This window comes from Cavia porcellus, unplaced genomic scaffold, assembly GCF_034190915.1.
Source record: "Cavia porcellus strain 051 isolate PalLab524CR breed Dunkin Hartley unplaced genomic scaffold, mCavPor4.1 scaffold_1, whole genome shotgun sequence".
NCBI classification, from domain to species: Eukaryota; Metazoa; Chordata; class Mammalia; order Rodentia; family Caviidae; genus Cavia; species Cavia porcellus.
Window position 1 is genome coordinate 164,258,875 of NW_026947484.1, and position 21,598 is coordinate 164,280,472.

Consider the following 21,598-nt stretch of genomic DNA (forward strand, 5'->3'; position numbering starts at 1 on the left):
TAGGTTCATCTGTCAAGGACGTCAATCTTTTGCTCTTGTTTTGGAGACAGCGTCTTGCTTTGCAGTTCAAGCGGGCTGTGAATTCACTATGTAGCCCACGTTGGTCTCACACTTGTAGGGATTCTCCTGCCTCAGGCTCCCAAGTGCTAAGATTACAGACCTGTGGCAGCACACCCAGAAATCAAGTGATTGTTTTTAAATGAATTTTCTAGCCAAAGCTAGATTCCAAGTTGTTTTTTTAAATCTTTGTTTCACAGATCTTACCTTTGTTAGAAATTTATAAAGGTCGGTGTGTAAAATATAGCCGTCATCATTTACATCTAATTGCTTAAATGATTTTAGCAGTTCTGCTTTTGAAGTAGGTTTTTCTTTTCTTAAAATTACACAAAAATCATCAAAGTTGAGTTTGGCAGTTTGAGGAGTCCAGTACTTATCAATAGTCTTCTGGGATGGGTTTCTTCCTGCATGCTGAAGAGCTGCCAATGAGACAAATGTTTGTCACTGTAATGCCTGGAGTTGGTGTCCCAGGGTACTTTTTCTTCAAATCATCATCTACTACAATATTACGCAAATCCCATATGTAGCAATCCATTAGCTCTGGTTACGTAGTTATATCAGTGTATGTCTGACTTCTAACAACAAAATATATGTGCTGCCCACTAAAGGTTCTTGATTTATTAATGCTCAAATTAAATAAATTTTTCCTTTCCTGACAGTTTGGTTCTCAACCGACATGTTTTAAGAAACTGACTGTCAGACTTACTGAGCGCTTTTTGAGGGGCAAAGATTAAAAACATCATCCACTTAATTTTTTTTTTTTGTCTTTTTCATTTTTATCAGTACTGGGGATCAAACTCACGACTGCCTGTTTGCAAGGCAGGTGCTTATGCCGCTGAGCTAAATCCCAAGCCCCCACTTAATTGTTTTAAGGCCATAAAGATCAGGAATAAACATAAATCATTATTTTTATTGCTCAACAAATTTTCTTAATTAACTTTTTTGTCTTTTTGAGACAGAGTCTCACTATGCAATTCAGGCTGTCCTTGAGCTCACTTTGTAGTGGCCTTGAATAGAGATCCTCCTGCCTCAGCCTCCAGAGTACTATGATTATAGGTATGTACCACCACACCCAGCTCAGCAAATATTTTAATGAAGTGAAGAAATAACTCTAATGTCAGCAAGGGCACGACACCTAACTTATGTATCATTGCTAGGTCGGCTCTCATGAGTCATGTTTCCTCCCATGCCTCATACATCTGCTTACAGTCAAGGCCCTGCTAAATACCGAGAATATTAATATATTCTGAGAGACAACTATCAAAGAGATGCAGTGGTTAAAATACTTGTCAATTTTAACCATGTCCTTGTATCTATGAAATAATTACAACATAAGAAAGGCTCTGTATATTTGCATACTTCATGTCACACTTAAATATTACAACTGAAGTCCATTTTACATATATGTGAATATACCGTATCTTTGTACAGTTAAATATAATGTACCTTGGTAATTTGCAAATAAACGTCTGTATATTAAGACAGAACTCTATATAAAATGAATTAATGATAAATCTCCTAAGCACTTAGAAAGAATTAATAGAAAGTTGAGTTATAACTTTGTCAAAATATATAGATATATTTCTTTGGCTGCCAATTTGAACTATAAAATTTTCTATTGGGCATTTCCAACTACCTTAGATGGAAGGCACAAGTCCAGTATATAATGAGCCAGCACTCAAAATGATAATCAGACTGCTGTACAATTTAATGTAATAAAGACCAATAAATACAAAACAATTTTAAGAAATATCCTCAAGAAAATAGAGATGAGTGAGTTGTGCTGAACAAATATTGCATACAGGGATACCTATGGTGATTTTGTTTCAAGAGACACAAAATTTTCAATTACAAAGAAGTTCTGTAACACAGTCTACATCTGAAGTATAAGATTGCTACCTGGGGTAATGACCTATGGTCAATGATTTCTTTTTTTTTTTTTTTTTGGTTTTAGTTTTTTGAGGTATAGTCTTGCTATGCAGTTCAGGTTGACCTTGAACTCACCACAGAGCTGAGGCTGGCCTCAAACTCAAGTCAGTCCTCCTCCTGCCTCAGCCTGCTGAGTGCTGGGATTACAGGCATATAATACCACACCAGCTGGTCAATGCTATTTTAGAAATTTTCCTTCTTTTTTTTTTTTTGAAGAGCAATTTTCTGATTCTCCAAATTATGCCAGGGCATCATTACTATTTAATTTAAACTCTGGCACAGAGCAGCAAGAAAATAATGTAGAGGTGAACTTTGGCTCTAACAGAAGTTGTAATTTAAGTAATTACCATGTTCCTCTTATGTGTAAAGACTCTGGAAATCTGTAGCATTGGAGATAACAGAACTTTGACCTCCACAGTTTTATTTTGGTTGTAGACAAAATCCCTGATTCCCATGGTTACCTAACAACAGAAGTAAGCACTGCATAGCACGTGAACAGACAATTCCATAATTCATCTGTTAATACAATCAGAGAAGTGGCAAGCCTGTATCAGGGTTATATGCCCAGCCACCCCCATCATTGAAACACTGGGAACAGAAGCAGAATGTAAATGAAATTATAATTAGAAAGTCAAAAAATCTATAGGCAAGAAAGTGATACTTTCTATCCAGCATTGAAAAAGAAGGTACATAACTGCATTTCTCATGGGGTTGCTATCCTCAGTGACAAAAGAATTATGCCAAAATGTACTGAGTAAGTAGATATCCCCAATCTAGGAAACTGATATAATCTAATTATTACTAACTTTGGTCCTGATGTTTAGCATCAGTTCATTAAGTCTGATGATAAGGAAAACACAATGTAATGGTGGCTATTCAAAAGTGACACTAAGATACTAATCTTTTGCTAAGGTTTACTTTAAACTTTAACACAAGTCTCTAGTACCTGTATTATTTATGAATAGGCAAAAATACAGCTGTAAAGCTCACTGCCTAAGTGGCAGGAGGCTATCAATGAAAGACAGTGGTAAGAAAGAGACATCGCTGATTCACATTACTCCTTTATAAAAACTAGATTATCTGAAATCAATTACTATAATGCTAAAAGGAATATTCCACTATAAAACCCAAAGAGTATGTAACATAGAAAAGACAAACACTGCAGTGTTATCTTTCAAGATAATTTCTAAGAGGTTAGCACCTTATTAATACAGACTTATTGATTTCACCAACCCTATGCTTAAGCAGCAGAGGGCATGTTACGCTTTTAAATACAACAGAACATTACCTCAGCCTATTTCAAAAGAAGAAAGAAAAACTCAAGATATTCTAGGAATAGCAATGAACTAGAATTTTAATTAATTGGATTTCTTCCTATAACAATTTACATATATCAAGCACTAATATTTAAATTGCAAGATGGAACATCTATTTGTTTTTAAATTGTGGAGGGCTGGAGCTCAGTGGTAGAGTGCTTGACTACAACGTGCAAAGCCTTGGGTTTGAACCCAGCGCTGCAAACAAAACTAAACTACATATAAACCAAAGTGAAATTAAAAATAATTTTACAAACTGCTTCAGTCATTTGTGTTCAAACTGTTTTACAAATAATGCCTTGTATTATGTCTATCAAATATATTTTAACCTTTTCAATTTTCTTCTCCAAAATGAATTTTTTCAAATAAAGATCTCACTGCATTCATACCCAAAACCTTGCTACAGAGTAATTTAGTTTTGGTTAAGGGAAACTACTTCTAAAGCTGGCAAAACAAGTCAATTTCTCTGCTCCTCAAGTGAGGAAGCTTGACACTGACATGAACAGACCTCGCTAACAGGTACTGTCACCCCTTTCTGGTGACTAGAGACCTCCAAGTATCTGATGTCCCAGCAGGGAACAAATTCAGTAATTCAAGGATATTTGTACAGCAGAATTTGGAAATATGATAATGGAGACTAAACAAACAACGCTAGATCCTTCATTCTCTTTAAAATTTCATTCATCTCCCGATACTTTTCTTTTATCATCATCTGAACCCTATTTTTTCTTTTTTAGATGGGGTCTTGCTTGGTATTTCCCATTCTCATATACAGGTCAAAATTCAGACTGGTGATGCAGATGCCAAAAGTGTTTTTAATGCTATTATTATAACCCTAAAGGACCACAGTGAGAATTTTAAAAATATTTTTAACAATAAATTGAAAAAAGGTTTAAATATGCCCATCTAGACAATATAAGGTTTTTTTTTTTTTTTTTTTTGCGGTACTGGGGATCGAACTCATGACCTCATGCTTGCCAGGCAGGCACTTACAACACTGTTGAGCTAAATCCCCAACCTAACTATGCAAATATTGAAAATTTTATTTTGGGGGCTGGGGATTTAGCTCAGTGGCATAAGCACCTTGCCTTGGTCATGAGTTCGATCCCTGGTACCAATAAAAAAAGAAAAAGATGAAAAAAAAATAGAAAATTTTATTTTGAAGTTCCTAGAATATGTAACTATAAAACAGCACAATAGTTTATAGCTATGGCTAAGCATAACTATGAAACTGGGATTATTTAACAATAGAATTTTATTTGCAATCTTTCAACAAAAAAGCAAAATATTTAAGTTTAAAAATTACCTAAGTAAAGTTGATCTTTAGAAATAATGTTTTCTAAGCTGCTTTTGAAGACAGTTAAGTAGACAGCTCTACAATTCATGTAAAAGACCTCCTCTTCACTTAGTGGAAGTTTCTTTGTTCGAAGGTTCTCTGAAGGCATAGATTTCTGACTGGCAAAAGCGATGTCACTTCCTGGACTGGTGGCCATTCTATTAGAAAATAATTGAAAGATTTGGTTTAGTTTCTGTTGATCGCCCAAAACGCAAATGTCACCACACCTTTCAAATAGGCATGGTCATGAAGACACAGAAACCAGAAGACTTCAGCTGGTTGGTAGGAGGAAATCAGTTAATGTATGAGAAGTATTAACTGCCTGATCTCAAACAAGTGTGCAATAAACTACAGATAATGGGAAACTCCATGAGAATTTTTATCTCAAGGAACTGGCAGGTGGCACCCACCCTCAAACAACAGGATCAACCACATCATTTCACTAATATCTGGATTTAGTATTTCACACAACTGAACTTTGAAAATTCCATTATAGGGTTACCATTGTGACTTTACTGTGTTCTTCTATTATTTTGGGTTTACACAGCACTTTTGCTCGTGCGAGCTTAATGAACTGTGCAACATTTTGTTTTATCAACACCACTGTGATCGGGTACCTTTTGTCCGTTTCCCAGATGAACAAATTGAGACACAAAGTTCCACCTAGCTGGTAGCAAGCACTGAGAAGTGGTGAATTTCAATAAGCGTCTCCCTTGTTATTGTGGAGGAAGGTTTTTTTTTTTTTTTTAAACAATGGCTTCTATGCGGTCCGACTTGTGCTGGAGGTCTAACAGCTCCCAACACTACTTTATCCAGCTGACGGCTAAAAATACATTCCAACCTAATAAATTGAATATTTCAAGTTCAACAATAAGATGACACAGGTAGGGTCCCCTTCAGGACTCATTGGATTCTTACTCAGGAGGCCTAAATCACTGGCACCTTTTTGAATTATATAGGTCTTTTACACTTGGGAAAGAAAGATAATAATCACTTATCATGGATGAAGTACCCTATTTATAATACACAGGCTGCCTGCCTGACACTTTCATATTACGCCAGATTTCGAAGGACCCCACAGGGATGTGGTGTCACAGTCTGGTTACTGCAAATTGGAATCACTATAATTAACATCGCCGTTTTAAACACATATGCGTGCGCAGAACTCCTGGCAAATGGGGGGGGGGCGGTAATTGCAACGCGGAAGAATGAATGCTCCCTCTGCAACAAGCGGTTTCAGCATCTAAATGTTGTTAGATCTTATTCAAATACGCTTTGCAACGGGGCGACTGTCTCGCGTGAAAATCCCACAGCGGAAATATTCCAGGATTCGATTTTTCCCTGCTGGGAAGGAAGACGAGAGTGGAGCGCACATAAAGACAGAAATGCACCCACCCCTCGGGCTCGGAAACCTCCTTTATTTAAACTGCAGCCCGAGCCCGCTGCGGCCGCAGTGGAGCCCAGGGCCTGGACCCCGGGCCGGAAAGCCGTGTCGGGCCGCGCGGGGACGACTGACAGGGAAGGGAAAGGCCGCGGGCAGGAAGAGAAAGCCGCACGGGAGGAACAGGGCAAGGAGGAGGCCGAGACAGCGAGCTGCCTCACCCGGGTCACCGGCGAGGACGCGCAGCTCTCAACGACTCCGGGTCCCCTCAGCCGCCTGACAGACGTCCGCCGGCCGCCGGTTACCATGGCAACCGCGCCTTTTCCTCTCCACCGGAAGTAAGGTGCGGAGCACTTTCCAAAACATTCCGGCTAGAAACCGGAATCACAGATTCAGAGAAGATATGTATGGCTGTTGCTCCTCTGTTCCGGGTTTCTATGGCTAAAATAGTGTGAGAGGATCATGTATTGCGTAGGACAGGTGGTTTTAGGCCTCGATTCCCTCCACACCTCTGTTTACATGTGCGCCCTCGGTTCTTTCGTGGCGCGGAGCATGTGTCCGGCGGGTCGCATAAGGTGTGACGCGGCATCCTAGCGCTGCGTTTCCGGTGTCGCGTCTGCTAGGCTGGTCCTCAAGGTGTGGAGAAGCGGGCAGTTCCTTTCCTCAGCAGTGGTGGCGCCTCCCGAGTCCCGAAATGCGGTAGGTATCTCCTTTCCCGGGCAGTCTTGATTTGAGTGTCCCTGTATGAGCAAGGAGAGCAGATAGGAGTTGGCCGAAAAGCCTTTTCAGTTTTCCCGGGTTTTTTTTTTTGGGGGGGGGGCGTAGCTCCACCCACCCTCCTGTAACCCGTTGTCGTCCGGCCCATCGAGGTGCGCGTTAGCCTTTGGGGCATTTCTTCCCCTATGAGTAGCGTTATGTTTTTTAATTTATTATTTTGCTCTAATTGTGTATCCTGAAATTAGATTTTTAAAATACAGTTTTCTACATAGATAAATATTTATGGCAAAGCAGTCAAGATATATGTATGATATAATTCCAAATCCAGAATAGCTTGACAGAAAATGTCATTAACACAGTGATTTGATGATAGGACTGTACCTGGTGTGTCGCTTCACGTGATTCACATTTTTTCTAATTTTTATCAGTACCTGTTTGCAGTAGTTGGTACGTGTACATGGCAAATCTTAATTCTTTTCTTACAGATTTTATAGTCCATAGGTGATGTCCACCTGGAAGTAGTTCAAGGTAAATTTACAAGGGGGCAGCCTATCAAAACATGTCTGTATATGGTAAAGCTCTGTAATGCCTCGACTAGAGTAGTGAGTTCAAAGAAGCTCGTGAGTGATTTCATAGACTGGGTCTGGGTACCTGGATTTCACTAAAGACTCACTGGTCCCCAAGTCCCTGACGCAGTTTTCTTCTTATTTTTTAAAATTTTTTTCAGGATATTTAAATCTCATCTAACACCAGTAATCTTATCATCGCGAATGACAGTGGTTTTGCTATATATTTAGTCTTCCCACTTTCATTCACCTTAGATCGAGACAGTAAAACACAGCTGGCTACTCCGTAGAAACTTTTTTAAAAGTCACCAAAGAAAAGTGGGGGATCACCAATGTGTGTAATTTTCTGGCTGCACCTTTTCCCCCGGTGAGCATAGAACCTGCCCTCTACAGTAACCTTCCTTGGGTCTTTTAAGGTGTGAGTAAAATGCAAAGTAAAATAGGGGAAATACTTGTATTAAATAGTAATTGCCATGCAAGCAAAAAGATGCACAAAAATGGTAACCTATATTTGAGTCTTTATAATCCCTGAGGAAAGAGCTAATGTCCAGTGACAAGAGTAGAGAGATGTATCTTAAAAATGTGACTGAGAGCCAGAAATCCCAGCACTCGAAAGGCTGAGGCAGGAGGATCACTGTGAGTTCAAGACCAGCCTAGGCTACAAAGTGAGCTCAAGGCCAGCCTGAACTACACAGCAAGACCCTGTCTCAAAAAGACCAAAAAAAACAAAAACCCATGACTGAAAGAACCAATTTGTAAAAGACCACATATAGTGTATGTCTAGAAAAACAAGCTATTATTTGGGGTTATGTGAGATCATTATGGAAAAGGGCAGGGAAATGATGAATTACAAGATTCAGTTTCTGGGTGCCTTTTGGTGAAGCAGAATAGAGAAGCAGCAGGAAGGTGTGTGTATTCAGCCACACTGGTAATAACCTAGTTCTTAAATTGTGAGTTTTGGGTGCTTATTTCTTAGGTTTTATAATTTGTACTTGTTACATTAATTCTTTAATATGCATGACATACAACTTAAATTTTAAGAATTTGGAGATTATATATCATCTTAAGTTCTCAGTAAGTATAGTTTTCTCCACCTTCTGTTTTGTACTTTGGATGCTTGCCATCTTAAAGCTGGGGAAACAAGAGAATTAGATCATGGTTGCTACTGGTCTTCCCTTGAAAATGTACTACTATTTGTACGTACATTATAAACTAAAGGGAATGCCATTGCTCTTCCCAGGTTGAAACCTCAATTCTTTTTAGATTGGAAGTGAGAAAATCATGGATTTGGGGATATGACAAACCAAGACGACTCTTAGTTCTGCTAATCAGATGTATGATCCCATTTTTACAGGTTTATGATGTAACTTTTTAAAGCTGCTGTTTTACTATCTAATTATTTGATCTTGCCTGCTATCAAGATTTTTAAAAATGTAAAGCTGGATGCAGAGAGGAAAAGACTGTTTCCGTAAATTTGTAGTTCTGCTTTGTCCTGAGAGATTTCATGGCCTTTGAAATTTTAAATACATGCTTGTGTAACATCTCTTAATAAATATGTAGCTTAACTTACATGGTGAAGTAATAGAAACTAAAAAAGAATTGCATACAATAATGTTTGATGTAAATATCTCTTTCTAGTGTTTTTTTTCCCCTCCCATGCTTTCTTGTATAAAACTTCCTGGTACCATTCACCACATTATTCTAATTAATGTCCATTATCATCCTAGTTCAATCAAGAACACTGAATTTCTGTGAGGATTAACTTTATTCTGTCCAAACTCTGAAGTATAAAGTTAGAATATTGGAATAGCTTTAGTGTTGGAGAAAACTATTTGAAACAGTATTTCTCAGAGCAGGCTCCATTCTGCTAATGTTTTTATAAAAATCTTCGAGTTTTTGAGAGACATTTAAGAGGTGCCTTTTTTTCATAATAAAAAAGAAAGTGATTATAAGTATATTCTGGATTTGCTAACCTATTTTATTGCACCTTGAGTTTGTAGTCATGCTGATGCCATTGCCAAATGCATTGATTTTTGTTTTGTGGATTGATTGTAAAGAAACAGATGTCATGAAATGATGTACAGGTCCAGTACAGGTAGCCATTTCATAAATGTCCCTTGAATCATGGCAGATATTCAGAGTTATGTAATTTCTTTTAAAAGTATCCTGCATTTTTTTTTGTCTTTTTTTTTTTTTTTTATCGGTTCTGGGGATTGAACTCACGACTGCCTGCTTGCAAGGCAGGCGCTTATGCCGCTGAGCTAAATCCCCAGCCCCTAATCCTGCATTTTTTAAAAGATTGTTAGCATCCTTAGTACTTACTGTGAGAAATAAGAAATTTAAGTATAATTCTTTTCAACTTAGAAAAGTTGGTGGCTTGCAATAAAGCATAGTGTACCCTTTCATAATGGCATAAGAAACTCCCCTGATACACAGACTGGAATCTTTGAAAGTTTTCATTCAAAACAACTAGATTCTCTATAAATCACATTTTCTGTTGCATTGGAAGATTCATAGGAAATTAAACCTCAAGGGATAAACTAAAAATTATGACGTGAAATCAAACTATAAGGAGTCGGTATAGGGAAAAAGGTAAGATTTTTAGAAAACACACACACATTCATGTTGTATTGGACAGACTGGCTAGAGGTGGGGAAGGGAGTTAACATTTAAGACTTAGCAATTAAGCTAAGACAGTGGGTAAATGACTGCCTTTGGTTTTGGTCCCTTAGCTACTGAAGAGATCAAATGTACATTATTAGAGGATGGCAGCCTCAGTTTAGTCCCTAATTTTTCCATAGTTGAAATCACCAAGAGATCACAGATAGCTAGTCATGAAAGGTAACTATTACAAGTCGAAGTTGTAATCATACTATTCAACAGAATTAGATTCCAAGGATTTTGCAAAGTGGATTTATAAGGAATATATATGAAATAGTTTTAATGTTTAAAGAAACAAAAAGTTAAATTAGAAATATTATAGAATATAAAAAATAAGCACAAATATTTTATTTATTTTTTTATTTACAATATTGGGAAATGAACTAACAGCCTCCACACTGAGCTGCATGCTCAGCCCTTTTTTATTTTTCATTTGAGACAGAGTTGCTAATCATTGAATTGCGCGGGCTGAGCTCAGATTTGTAATAGTCTTAGCTCACTATCCCAGAGTGCTAGGTTTACAGGCATGAACCCCAAACCTGGTCCCAGGCCGATTTTAAAGTGGAACTATTAAATAACTCTTTTTGGGGGGGGGGTTTAAGCTGGCCTTTGACAGGGTAGCCTAGGCTGGCCTTGAATTTATGGAGATCCTCCTGTCTCGGCCTTCAAAGAGTTAGGATTGAGCCACCACACCTGGCTATTAGATAAAAAGAAACAAAAGTGATTATTAAAAGAAAAACCGTGTGAATGGAATTCCATGTCAAAGTAGTTTGTATTAGAATAAGTCTTCCATTGATAGATAAGGGTTTTAAACTCTGGACAGATATTAAAGACAACTACTTAATGTAGCCAATTGGAGAGGTGCTAACACTTGACAGTCAAAGCTAGTGTGTGTGGCAGTCAGTCTGCTAGCCGCCTGTGCTGTGCAGGACAGCTGTGCAGGATGGCCAGTAGTACACTCTTATTTATGGTACTGGCTTGAATCAGAGCACAGAGTTGGGGATTATGAGACTTGCTGCAAAACAAAGGGAAATCTAGTGAAGAGAGAACTGGACTACCCGTATCATAGCTGGGTTTCTGAGCTACATCTGGATTAGGGAGGTCTGAACCTTGAGAGGAATCAGTACCTAGAATCCTGCATAAAGAATATACAGAGAAGGGGCTGGGGATTTAGCTCAGCGGTGTAAGCACCTGCCTTGCAAGCAGGCGGTCGTGAGTTCGATCCCCGGTACCGATAAAAAGGAAAAACACAACAACAACAAAAAAAATGTACAGAGGTCAGCTGGTGCAAAGACAGTGTTTAGAGTAAATTTAGTTGAATCAAGTACATGGCAAAAACCAAATTTAAGACTGTCCAGAATAAGATAATAGAACTAACAGTCTGTGTTCTATTATCTACAGTGTGTAGTGTACAATAAAAAACAGACAACAAGATGGGAGCTGTTGCTGAGAAAACAGTAGCTAAAATTGACCCTCTACACAAAATCTAGAATCAGCAGACTTAAAAGGATTTATAAGTGTTAAAGGACTTGAAAGAAAAAGTCACAGTGGAAGAATACCTGGAGTTTCAGAAATAGAAACTAGTGAGAGAAATGAAAAAGAGTAATAGTAATTTTGTATCTGGAAAATATGTCTAGAGTGAAAACACTCTATAAACTCCATGGCAGAAGAAAAGGTTAATAAACTTGAAGACATAGAAACAATCTAATTGAAGAAACAAAAAAGAACAGAAACCTCTACACTTCATGGTGCAAATTCAAGTGGTCTAATATGTAGAGTCCTAGACACAGGAGAATGGAATGAAACAAAGTATTTCAATAATAGCTCCTAAATTTCTCGGTTTTCCTGAAAACATAAAATTACAAGTCAAGGAGCTCAGTAAATTCCAGCTGAGTTTAAGTTCGTATGTATACATTTATGTATGTGCACTTGTACATCCTAGGATCAACCTGATGAAAACTAAAAGAGCAAATCTGAAAGCAGCCTTAGAAAATTGATATTTCACATGGAATGAAAAGTACTCAAATGCAACTTACTATCAAAAATAATAAAAGGCAGGGGACAGTAGCATAAAATTTTTAAAGTGCTAAAATAAAACAAAAACTTGCCAATCACAAATTGTGTATGTAGAGAACTTTCCTTCAAAAATGCAGATGAATTAAAAATACTAAATAACCAAAATCTGAGAATATATCACATGCAGTCCTGCTAAGAAGAAATGCTAACAGAAGTTCTTTGGGCTAAAGACGCCAGATGAAAATCTGAATCTCTTAAGTAATAGTGAATATTGGGAATCGGGTTAAATATATGACTGTGTTTTTACTTATAACTTCGCACTGTATATGAATTTTACATAAAATCTCCTAGGCAAATATTGAGAGGTTTTTTTCCCCCACTGTGGTATGTGCCAGCACTTCTGAAACTGGTTTATTAATGCAGATGAGTAAGTGTATTGCAGATGACTGGAGCCAGATTTCTCACTTTTGGATAAAGGAATTTCAGACACTGTATTGTAACACTAGACGTGTCAACATGAAATCATGTATATATCTTAAAATGCACATTTTAAAGATAGAGATAGAAGTATGTGCACGCATGTGTACACACAAACACTTCAACTCAGTCCACTGCAAGGGTGCACAAGGTGTGATGAAAGTAATCATGGGGGCTGGGGATTTAGCTCAGCGGCATAAGTGCCTGCCTTGCAAGCAGGCAGTCATGAGTTCGATCCCTGGTACCAATAAAAAGGAAAAAGACGAGAAAAAAAAGAAAAAAGAAAGTAATCATGAACACATTTTGTGCCCCGATTTTAATTTCTTAAGGCCATTGTTCCTTAAAAAGAACCACTTCTCACTGGAGAAAAAGCTGACTCCAAGGTTATGCAGAGAGTAATTTTCTTGTGTGCTGCAAAGTAAAAAATTGTGCAGATTTATGGGCAAATAAGGTAAACAGGAGCCAGTATGAAGGGCAGATGGTTATGTTGCTAAATTTCGTATAAACATAAAAATAACTAATGGAATGGTTTAAAAGCCTTTGGTAAGGGGCTGGGGATTTAGCTCAGTGGCATAAGTGCTTGCCTTGCAAGCACATGGTCATGAGATCGATCCCTGGTACCGATTAAAAAAAAAAAAAGCCACTGGCAAAAATAAAAATTCATGACCCTAAAAATTAGTGACACAAATAAAAGTTGAAAGAAAAGCTCTTAAGTAGAGAGCTAATAAATATAAAAGGAATGATAGCATTAGGAAATCATCAATGGAGCTTTATAAAATTTTGTATGTGTTACAGAATGCTAGAAAACATCTTAATCAAGATTCCTGTCACTATTACTACTGTGCATCATCAATCCATGCCTCTAATTACATTCTGAAAAGGATATAAAATTACCTCATCATTATGTATGCCAAAAATTCATAACCTGATCACAGGAAATATCCCATAAACCCTAAATGAATATATTCTACTAAAATTAAGTTTTTAAATGGTCATACACTTAAAGATCATGATCAAAAGTATAAGGAATAGTTTTAGATTAGGGAAACTAAAAGTTGATAACTACATGTAATAAGTGATCTAGTATAGGAGCCTGGATTTAAATACTAAGTATAAAGGATATTATTAAGGCAAGAAATAAAATTGAAATATAGACTGTTGATAATAATGCTCTACCAGTGATAAATTTAAAATTTTTGACAGTGTAAGGAATGTGTTTGGGTTTAGACAAAACATGGAAATGTTTACAGGAAGGATCTGCTATGTCTCCTAATGGTTCAGGAAAAAAACCCACATAAATAATTTATATACGTGTGTGTTGAGAGAACGATACAGAAAACGGGGAAAGGGCCAACAAGTGGTAAGTCTGGATAAAAACTAAGAGTTCTTATTTTTGGAACTTTCTGAAGCATCATATAAGCCAGGCATAGTGGTACATGACTGTAATCTTGGCGCTCTGGGCCATTGAAACAAGAGGATGGGCAACTTTGCAAGACCCCTTCTTTAAAAACAAACAAACAAAAAACTAAAAATGGCTGATAGCTCAGTGCAAAGGTCCTGGGTTCATCCCAGTGTTGGGAAAAAAATGGATGAATTAAATAGTAGGTTAGATGCAATTGGAAAAGAAATTACAGAATGAGAAAATCTGAAGAAATTGCCCAAAATACAGCATAGAAAACAGTGACATAAAAAAAAGTTTAGCGTATAGAAGCTAATTTGAAAACAACTAAAATTAACTTTTTGCAATTATTTTAGACTTTAGGGTGGACAGGAAGCAGTATTTGAAGAGATTATGGCTTAGATCTCTTTTCTACAGCTGGTAAAACATGAATCAATGTAAGAGACACTTTAGAGATAAGGCTTAATATGACATCCTTTCTGGACTTGTCTTTACCTTAAATATGGTTGATGTAAATAACTTATCTGGAAATTTCAAACCAAAGTTACTTAAGTACACAAAAATTAGGGTACCGTAGAAAGTTGAAGGACCTAAACATTTAATTCTTCCTGTTATTATTTTTAGCTAAAAGATAAATCCATTTTATTAAATCATTAATTTGTATAACATGCTAGGCTTTGGAGAACCAAATATGAAAAAAAAATGGTACTGCCCAGTAGTTTTAATTTTAATGGGAGAGAATTCAACAAGCATTTTTAGAACTCAGAGTTCTAAAAATACAAGTTGTTAATAATGTATCTCAGTATAGGGAGAGAAAATACACAGATTATTTTAACATAAAAAGTTTAGTGAGAGGGTCACACTATTGAGAGTAGAAGGATCCTAAGTGCGAACAGGATGGTGTCAGGCAAACTGGAGATGGTTGTTTGGAGTTTCAGAAGTAGGATAGACATCAGTAACAGGTTTTGGTATTTTTGCCGTGTGAAATATATCATTCATACAGAAAAATGTATAAAACATCACACACTACCATGTTTTTATTTATTTATTTATTTATTTATTTATTTGTACTGGGGATCAAACTTGCAACCTCGCGCTTGCCAGGCAAGTCCTTATGCCACTGAGCTAAAGCCCCAGCCCACCATGTTTTAAATGTATAGACTTGTTGAGCCCTTTTAATAGAGACTCTTTGAGATATACATGTTATAAATACCTGTAATATACATAGACATGTGTTATAAATTTCTAGGAAAAGAGAACATTAGTGAGTATTTCATGTTTGGGAGGACTTTTTTAGTGAAATGGTTGGGACTTCATTTTCATTTTATTTCAGTACAAAGAACATCTCACCTCTTATCTATTTGTATTCTGTGGTTAATAACCCAGGTGTTCCATCTGAACAAGTTCTGTGACTGATAAGAAAGGTTTTGATATCATAAACATTTTGAGAAGAACATTCTGCTCAGTTTTGGGCAGTTCTGCCATGAAAATTACAGGAGTAACTTCACTAAAATACTTGTGCTCAGTGGCCCACCTTCTGCCTTGCTAGATTGGCATTCCTCGTTTGCCTAGTCGCTGGTGGTCACTTTTTGTGTGACCACTAGAAATGCTGAACACTAAAGAGGATGAGCTTGAATGAAAAGGAGAATGCAGAAGGGATATAGGTTTTCCTTGTTTGCTCACTCCCATGCATAGAATGGAAAATAAATCATTTCAGATCTCAGTTTACACTTAGGGAGTCACATGTGATGTGAGTTTGGCTTTTGCTTTCATCGAAAGATTTCTAAGCATCTCATGAGCGTGCCCAGTAATCCTCTAAACATTCATGTGAGGTTGGGAGCTGGCAGTGTCATGCCCATTATAGCGAGGAGTAATGGAAGCTCTGGAATACTAAGTGATATTTTTATCTTCTACTCAGATATTTGTCACTACTTTACAGGCCAGAATTACTATCATCTCTTATGGAGCTTAGAGAGAGTATGTAATTTGCCCAACCTTAGAGAAGAATTTGGCATATCATCAAAGCTTCCTGGATCTTATCTGTTTTACTGTTTATTCTTTACCCTGTTCCTGCCCTCAGCCGTTCAGAATTGTGTTTAAACTAATGTTTTAGAGGTTGTATAAAAAAGCTGAAATTATATAATTTTGTTAGTTTCTAACGTGTCAATCCTGGGTTTTGGTTAGGAACCAAATAATAAGCTTTTTCCCCTTAACATTGCAACCGGTATTAGTAATATTGCAGGGGACCCTGCTCAGGGTACTACTGTGTAGTAAGTGACAGAAAATAAAGGATGGTTTTTGAGGGTAATACCCTAATTCTACAGGGTTACACTCCTTGTGATATATAATTGCAGGTCAGAATTTTTGTATCTTTTTTTAAAATTCCAACAGCAGTAATTCTAGTAGCAACTAGAATTTTGGGCTCACTGAATCTAAACCTAGTATACCTAAAAATCGAATATATTTGAATTATGGGCATAGATAAAAATTTGGGTAAGTTGGAAGTGGGAAGTTACCCACAAAGTTGATGGCTCACCCATAATGGGAAGAGTATTCACATTGTTTTACAACTATCACCACTGTCTACCTCCAGACATTTTTTATCTCAAAACTGAAACTGTGTCCATTAAATAATCATTTTCTATTCCTTCCTCTTGCCCCTTGGCAGTCAGCATTGTATTTTCTCTCTGAATTTGATTAGTTTCATTAGTAAAATCACACGGTGACTGGTTTATTTAGTAAAGTATCTTCAAGCTTCGTCTGTGTTGTAGCACCTATCGTGTTTCCTTCCTTGTTAAGGCCGAACAGTAGTATTCTGTTGTACATATCTACCATGTTTTGTTTATTCATCGGCCAGGGACCCTTGGATTGCTTCTGCCTATTGCTCTTACAAACAGTGCTTCTGTGAACATTGGTATGCTAATATTTATTCATGTCAGCTTTCAGTTCTTTTGGGACTGGATCATGTGGTAATTCCATGTTGAATGATTTAGAGGGCTGCCATGGTGTTTTCCCCAGCAGCAGTAGCAGCTTTTCACATCCCAGAGGCAGTGGATAAGGGCTCCAGTTTCTCCATATCCTTGTCATCTCTTGTTATTTTCATTGTTTAGCCGTTCTAGTGGATGAGAAATGGTAGCTTCTCTGGTTGTGATTTGTGTTTCCTCACTAATTAGAGTTGGTAATCATCTTTTCATGTTGCTTAATGGGTGTTTATGCATCTTTGAAGAAATGTACATTTAAGACTTTTGCTCATTTTATGTGTCCATTTGTAGGTACTACTTGAAACTGTAAACAGCTATCAGAAATATTTTTAATTTTTAATTTTGTAATACTGCCAACAAATAAATTTTAGAAAAAATGTTTATCTGATACCTAGTCAGGTTTTCTTTTTTTTTTTTTTCCTTTTGAGACAGGGTCTCCCTATGTAGTGGAGGCTGACCTTTAACTTACTTCTGAATGCCAGGCTGGCTCCTAACTCACAGCAGTCCTCTAGCCTCAGTCTCCCGAGTGCTGGGACCACAAGCACGTGTTGCCATGCCTTACTCCTAGTTAAGACTTACCTGTTCTTAGACCTTTATATCTTTTGTCCATCAGTTCTTCTCTGTTCCTGTTAACATAGTACTACTGTATTTGGCATCATCTCATTCGTGTGTTACAGTTTTTATACATAAAGGAGGCCTTGTATATAGTAGTTGTTTAATTAATGATTGATACCTTAAAAATTATTAGTACCTTGATCATAGGTTCAGTTCTAATTGAGTGGTAAAAATAAGTGATTATAAATTACCTTGGGTTTGTTCTTTACTTCTCTTTGACATCCTTCTCCATTCAACAAAGATTTAATACAAGACCTGAGATCTGCTTCTGTCTCTCAAAATGTGCAACAGTAGGCAAGTTGCACAAACTCTCCCTATCTGCTGAACTAAGTCCTTTCTTAGATTTCTTTTAGTCTTGCCTAGTAAGTCTCTTAAGAGACTTACAATATTACCAGCATTTGGTGACTAGATGCCTGAATTATCTGAACACTTTGTGAATCATGTTCTTAGGTTCTCAATAAGCATAACCTGGGAGATGAAAGCCTATTTGAACTCAGTGCACTGTCTTACTTACTTTTACATGGGTCCTTGGGCTGCTTATATCTACCTAAGACCTAATCCAGAAAGCTTCCAAGTCAGGACATTGAGTTACTTTCTCTAAGAATGAACAGTGATGATAAAGCAATAATACTATAAATAGTTAATATCAGGGTGGGTAGCTGTCTCCAAAGACATAATTTAGATTCTGCATCTTACTGCCATTTTAAAACAATAAGAAATGCTGCAGTGTGTAACTTTATTGTTTGTTTCTAATTTTGAGGTGTCTTAAGGGCCAAGGATATAGCGCATTGACACAGTGCTGGCCTGGCACGCACAAAGTTAGGAGTTTGATCCCCAGTTAAAAAAAAAAAAAAAGTGTTTGAAGTGTCTTAAAAACCAGAACATCTCACATACCTAAATAGGGTGACATATACTCCAAACCATAATAGAAATATGTTACTTTTAAAAATTATCTGCCATTTTATTTTTCACCCCTGTGTTCTTGTTTCATTAAAAATTTACATCAAATTGATTTTAAATAAGTTCAAAAGATACAGATTTTTAAGCCAACTTACTCTCAGATAATGTAGTTGGCTAGTGTAGCTGTAATAGCAAAATTAAACCCTTTGTAGAGGGATTAGTTTTTTATTTAGTATTTACTGCCCAATAATTTTCATAGGTTGACCATTCTGCTTATAAGTCAATTGTTACTTGTAAGATCTATACAAATCGGGGAGGGAGGTCCTGTAATATAGCCTTTGTACTGCAGTCTTTTGCATAGTGCTCTAATTCTCTAATACGTTAAATAATTTCTGCTTTTGAGATCAAGAAAGTACTTTTAATGCTGCATTTGTCACTGGGAAAACTAGCTGTAATTTATATTGACCTTTTTCTCCTTGGAGCATTTAGTATGCATTCAATAAAATGTTGATGACTGCTCTTTAGAAGACAGCTGTACGAAATAAAGTATTATAAATATTCAGCTTTCCTTTCTAAGCATTATCACTAACAGCTGGGCATCCAGTTTAGCAGAACAGATTTTGCACACAGAGAACCTGGTATGTTCCTGAATCAGTTTAGTGAAGGAAACAAAAAATAGTTTCTTGTGGATTGGGGGCTTGTAAAGACATAGAGCATCTGTTCCTCGTTTAAGTCATAGCCTGCTGCACCGATCATGCTCACACCAGGGTAATGTGCAGGACCCCATGCATCTTGCTCACGCCTTTAGCACCTAGTGCACAGCTTTGCAGATAGTGTGTTCTCAGTGTTTCCACTGGAAGTATAAATAACTTGCTCTTATGTATGATTTTTTTGTTTGTGTATTTTAAAGCAGGTAAATGTACTAATACCAAGATACTTTATGACCTTAATGTTTAAGTTGTTTGGTAGTCTTTGTAAACAATTACACATGTAAAAAACGGAATCTATTTCATATTTAATTATGATTCAATATTAAAATATGCTATTAAAAACAAACCAGTCATCTTAAATAATTGTTTCATATTATTCTGTTTTAATAAGTAATATAAAAGTTAGTTGGCAAAAGTAACTTAGAGTGGTTATATTTCTTTAAGTATTTGCTTAGTTAAATCATAATCTAATCTAAAATTTCCTTATTTTGCTTGCAGTGTTAGAAGATCACTGAAATTGAATGATCAGTTAGACGAAAATGTAAGTATTTGCCTAAGAATTTTTTTTTGCCTAAGAATGTGTGATTGCGTGATTGTATGTTTTTAATTGTAAACTACTAATTTACCTTGCTAAATATAAAAATTATCAATAAAAACAATGGAAGCCAGATGTGGTGCTGCACACCTATCATCCCAGCACTCAGAAGGCTGAGGCAGCACTCATTAGTTTGAGGCCACTGGGGCTACATAGTAAGACTTTGTCTAAAAGGAAAAGAAAACAAAACGAAACAAAAATCAATGTGAGTAGCCAGTGTGATGGTGCACACCTGTAATCCCAGTACTCAGAAGGCTGAGGCAGAAAGATTGTCTCAAATCCAAGCCATCCTGGGAAACACAGAGATTTCAAGAGCATCCTGAACTATATAGAAAGACCCTGTCTCAAAAAAAAAAAAAAAAAGAACGAGGCCGGAAATTTAGCTCAGTGACTCAAGGGCTCACCTGGTAAGCAAGAGGGTGTGATTTTGATCCCCCCCCCCCAAAAAAAAAAGAACGACAACAACAAAAAAATACAAGATAATTGTGATGGGTACATTTTCTGCATATAAAGTACTGTTATAAATCTAATGTGTATAAGGCTTTGGCCACCTTCAAATGTTCACTTTAAAAACAAGTTATTCAGAAACCTTAATAAAATGATTTAGTAGCAATTAGTGTGTAGAAAACAGTAACCTACCACTTTAGTACTTCATTGTACAAGAAACAGTACGGGATAGTAATAATGCTTAAATCTGCATACTGTAATCTACTAAAGTGAAATCAAAACATTAGTAACATTTTCATATTAAAAATGTAATTATCTCCCTCAGCTATGTTGGCATGGATTGAACAACAGAGTGCTAACATCGTAATAAATTTCACCATGGTTATCACAATAAAAAAAAAACTGTACTGTCGCTATTACTTTTGGTAAATTTAGTCATTGTGTCACGACATATGTTAGCTATCTTTTCACGCCAATCATGGATCTACACGCAAACATTAATACTGACACACTTATGATCTCCACAATCTTAAATGCAAGTAAATTGGTGAGAAAATAAATTAAAACAAATAGCTCATAATAAAGGGACTCCTACAAAATCCCATATGAGAATGCCATTTCAAGAAATAGATTTTATGGGAATTTCTCTTTGGAAGACTCACTGGTATTTAACAAAACAGAAATTCGCCATTTTAAAAACTTCCTAGGTGTTTTTAAAATTTTTTATACAAAAGTGGCAAAATACTGCAGTGACACTAAAAACATCATTAACAGTGTAATTAGCAATTTAGAGTACCATTATCCAACTTGTTCTCTGCAGAATGCAGCTGTGACTGTAATTCTACATCTGTTTCTTTGGTCAGAGTGGTATTTTGGTAGATGAGTAGTCCAGCTTGAAATGAACACAATTCTTTCCTGCCTCAAAACTGCTCTCTGGGAGATGGCAACATCATTTGAGAGGAAAGGAATGACCGTGTCAGAATCTGTTCCCTTCATGTGGCACAACTGTCCTCATGACTGGTGTTCTGCCCATTTTTTTCTTCAGATAAGAGTGTGTCAAGGTAACCAGTGCCACAAATAAAGACTCCTGGCTTACAAAAATACATTGTTTTATTTGGCTCAGGTCTGTACCTTTAAGCCAATTAGACTGCATTTTAACTCAGTTTTTTACTTGGTATTGATCTATTCCTGTTTTTTAGCTCTCCACGATTCAGGCTTACTAGGTCATGTGTTTCTGGGAATCTGTTTGTTTCACCTACACCTACACCTACACCTACACAAACACTGATTTGTTAGTATAGGCTCATTCATAGCATCTCTTTGTGATTTCTTTTATTTCCACAAGGCCAGTACAGGCTGCACATTACTAATGTGCAGTCTAAAATGGTCTTCTGTGTAAGGACTTCTGACGGAACACATTTGTTTGTCTCCTGTTTATCAATCTTGTGGCCACTTCAGCATACATTCTTTGTACCTGTATACTAGTCTTTGAGTG

General features: G+C 36.7%; 2 protein-coding genes across 18 annotated transcripts in view; one reads left to right on the plus strand and one right to left on the minus strand.

The window, feature by feature from the left end:
• The window catches only part of Efcab7 (EF-hand calcium binding domain 7), a 33,880-nt gene extending 27,464 nt beyond the window's left edge, over positions 1-6,416 (minus strand). For 4 of the 6 annotated variants that reach the window (XR_010050909.1, XR_010050915.1, XM_023561197.2 and 1 more), the window contains exons 1-3: positions 6,241-6,416; positions 4,609-4,796; positions 265-476 (exon numbers count right to left, since the gene is read on the minus strand). Coding sequence is in view for 4 of the 6 variants with exons in the window: in XM_023561197.2 (XP_023416965.2) it covers positions 265-476; positions 4,609-4,795 (399 nt within the window). In the remaining 2 variants the exon portion in view is untranslated. The remainder of the gene's footprint in view (positions 1-264; positions 477-4,608; positions 4,797-6,240) is intronic. The other 2 variants (XM_003479123.4, XM_023561196.2) reach the window with 1 other exon arrangement.
• Positions 6,417-6,551: 135 nt separating this feature from the next.
• The window catches only part of Itgb3bp (integrin subunit beta 3 binding protein), a 64,764-nt gene continuing 49,717 nt past the window's right edge, over positions 6,552-21,598 (plus strand). For 8 of the 12 annotated variants that reach the window (XM_063259426.1, XM_063259432.1, XM_063259437.1 and 5 more), the window contains exons 1-2: positions 6,552-6,718; positions 19,560-19,602. In XM_063259426.1, the coding sequence (XP_063115496.1) occupies positions 6,714-6,718; positions 19,560-19,602 (48 nt within the window). In that variant the 5' untranslated portion in view covers positions 6,552-6,713. The remainder of the gene's footprint in view (positions 6,719-19,559; positions 19,603-21,598) is intronic. The other 4 variants (XM_063259465.1, XM_013142830.3, XM_063259469.1 and 1 more) reach the window with 1 other exon arrangement.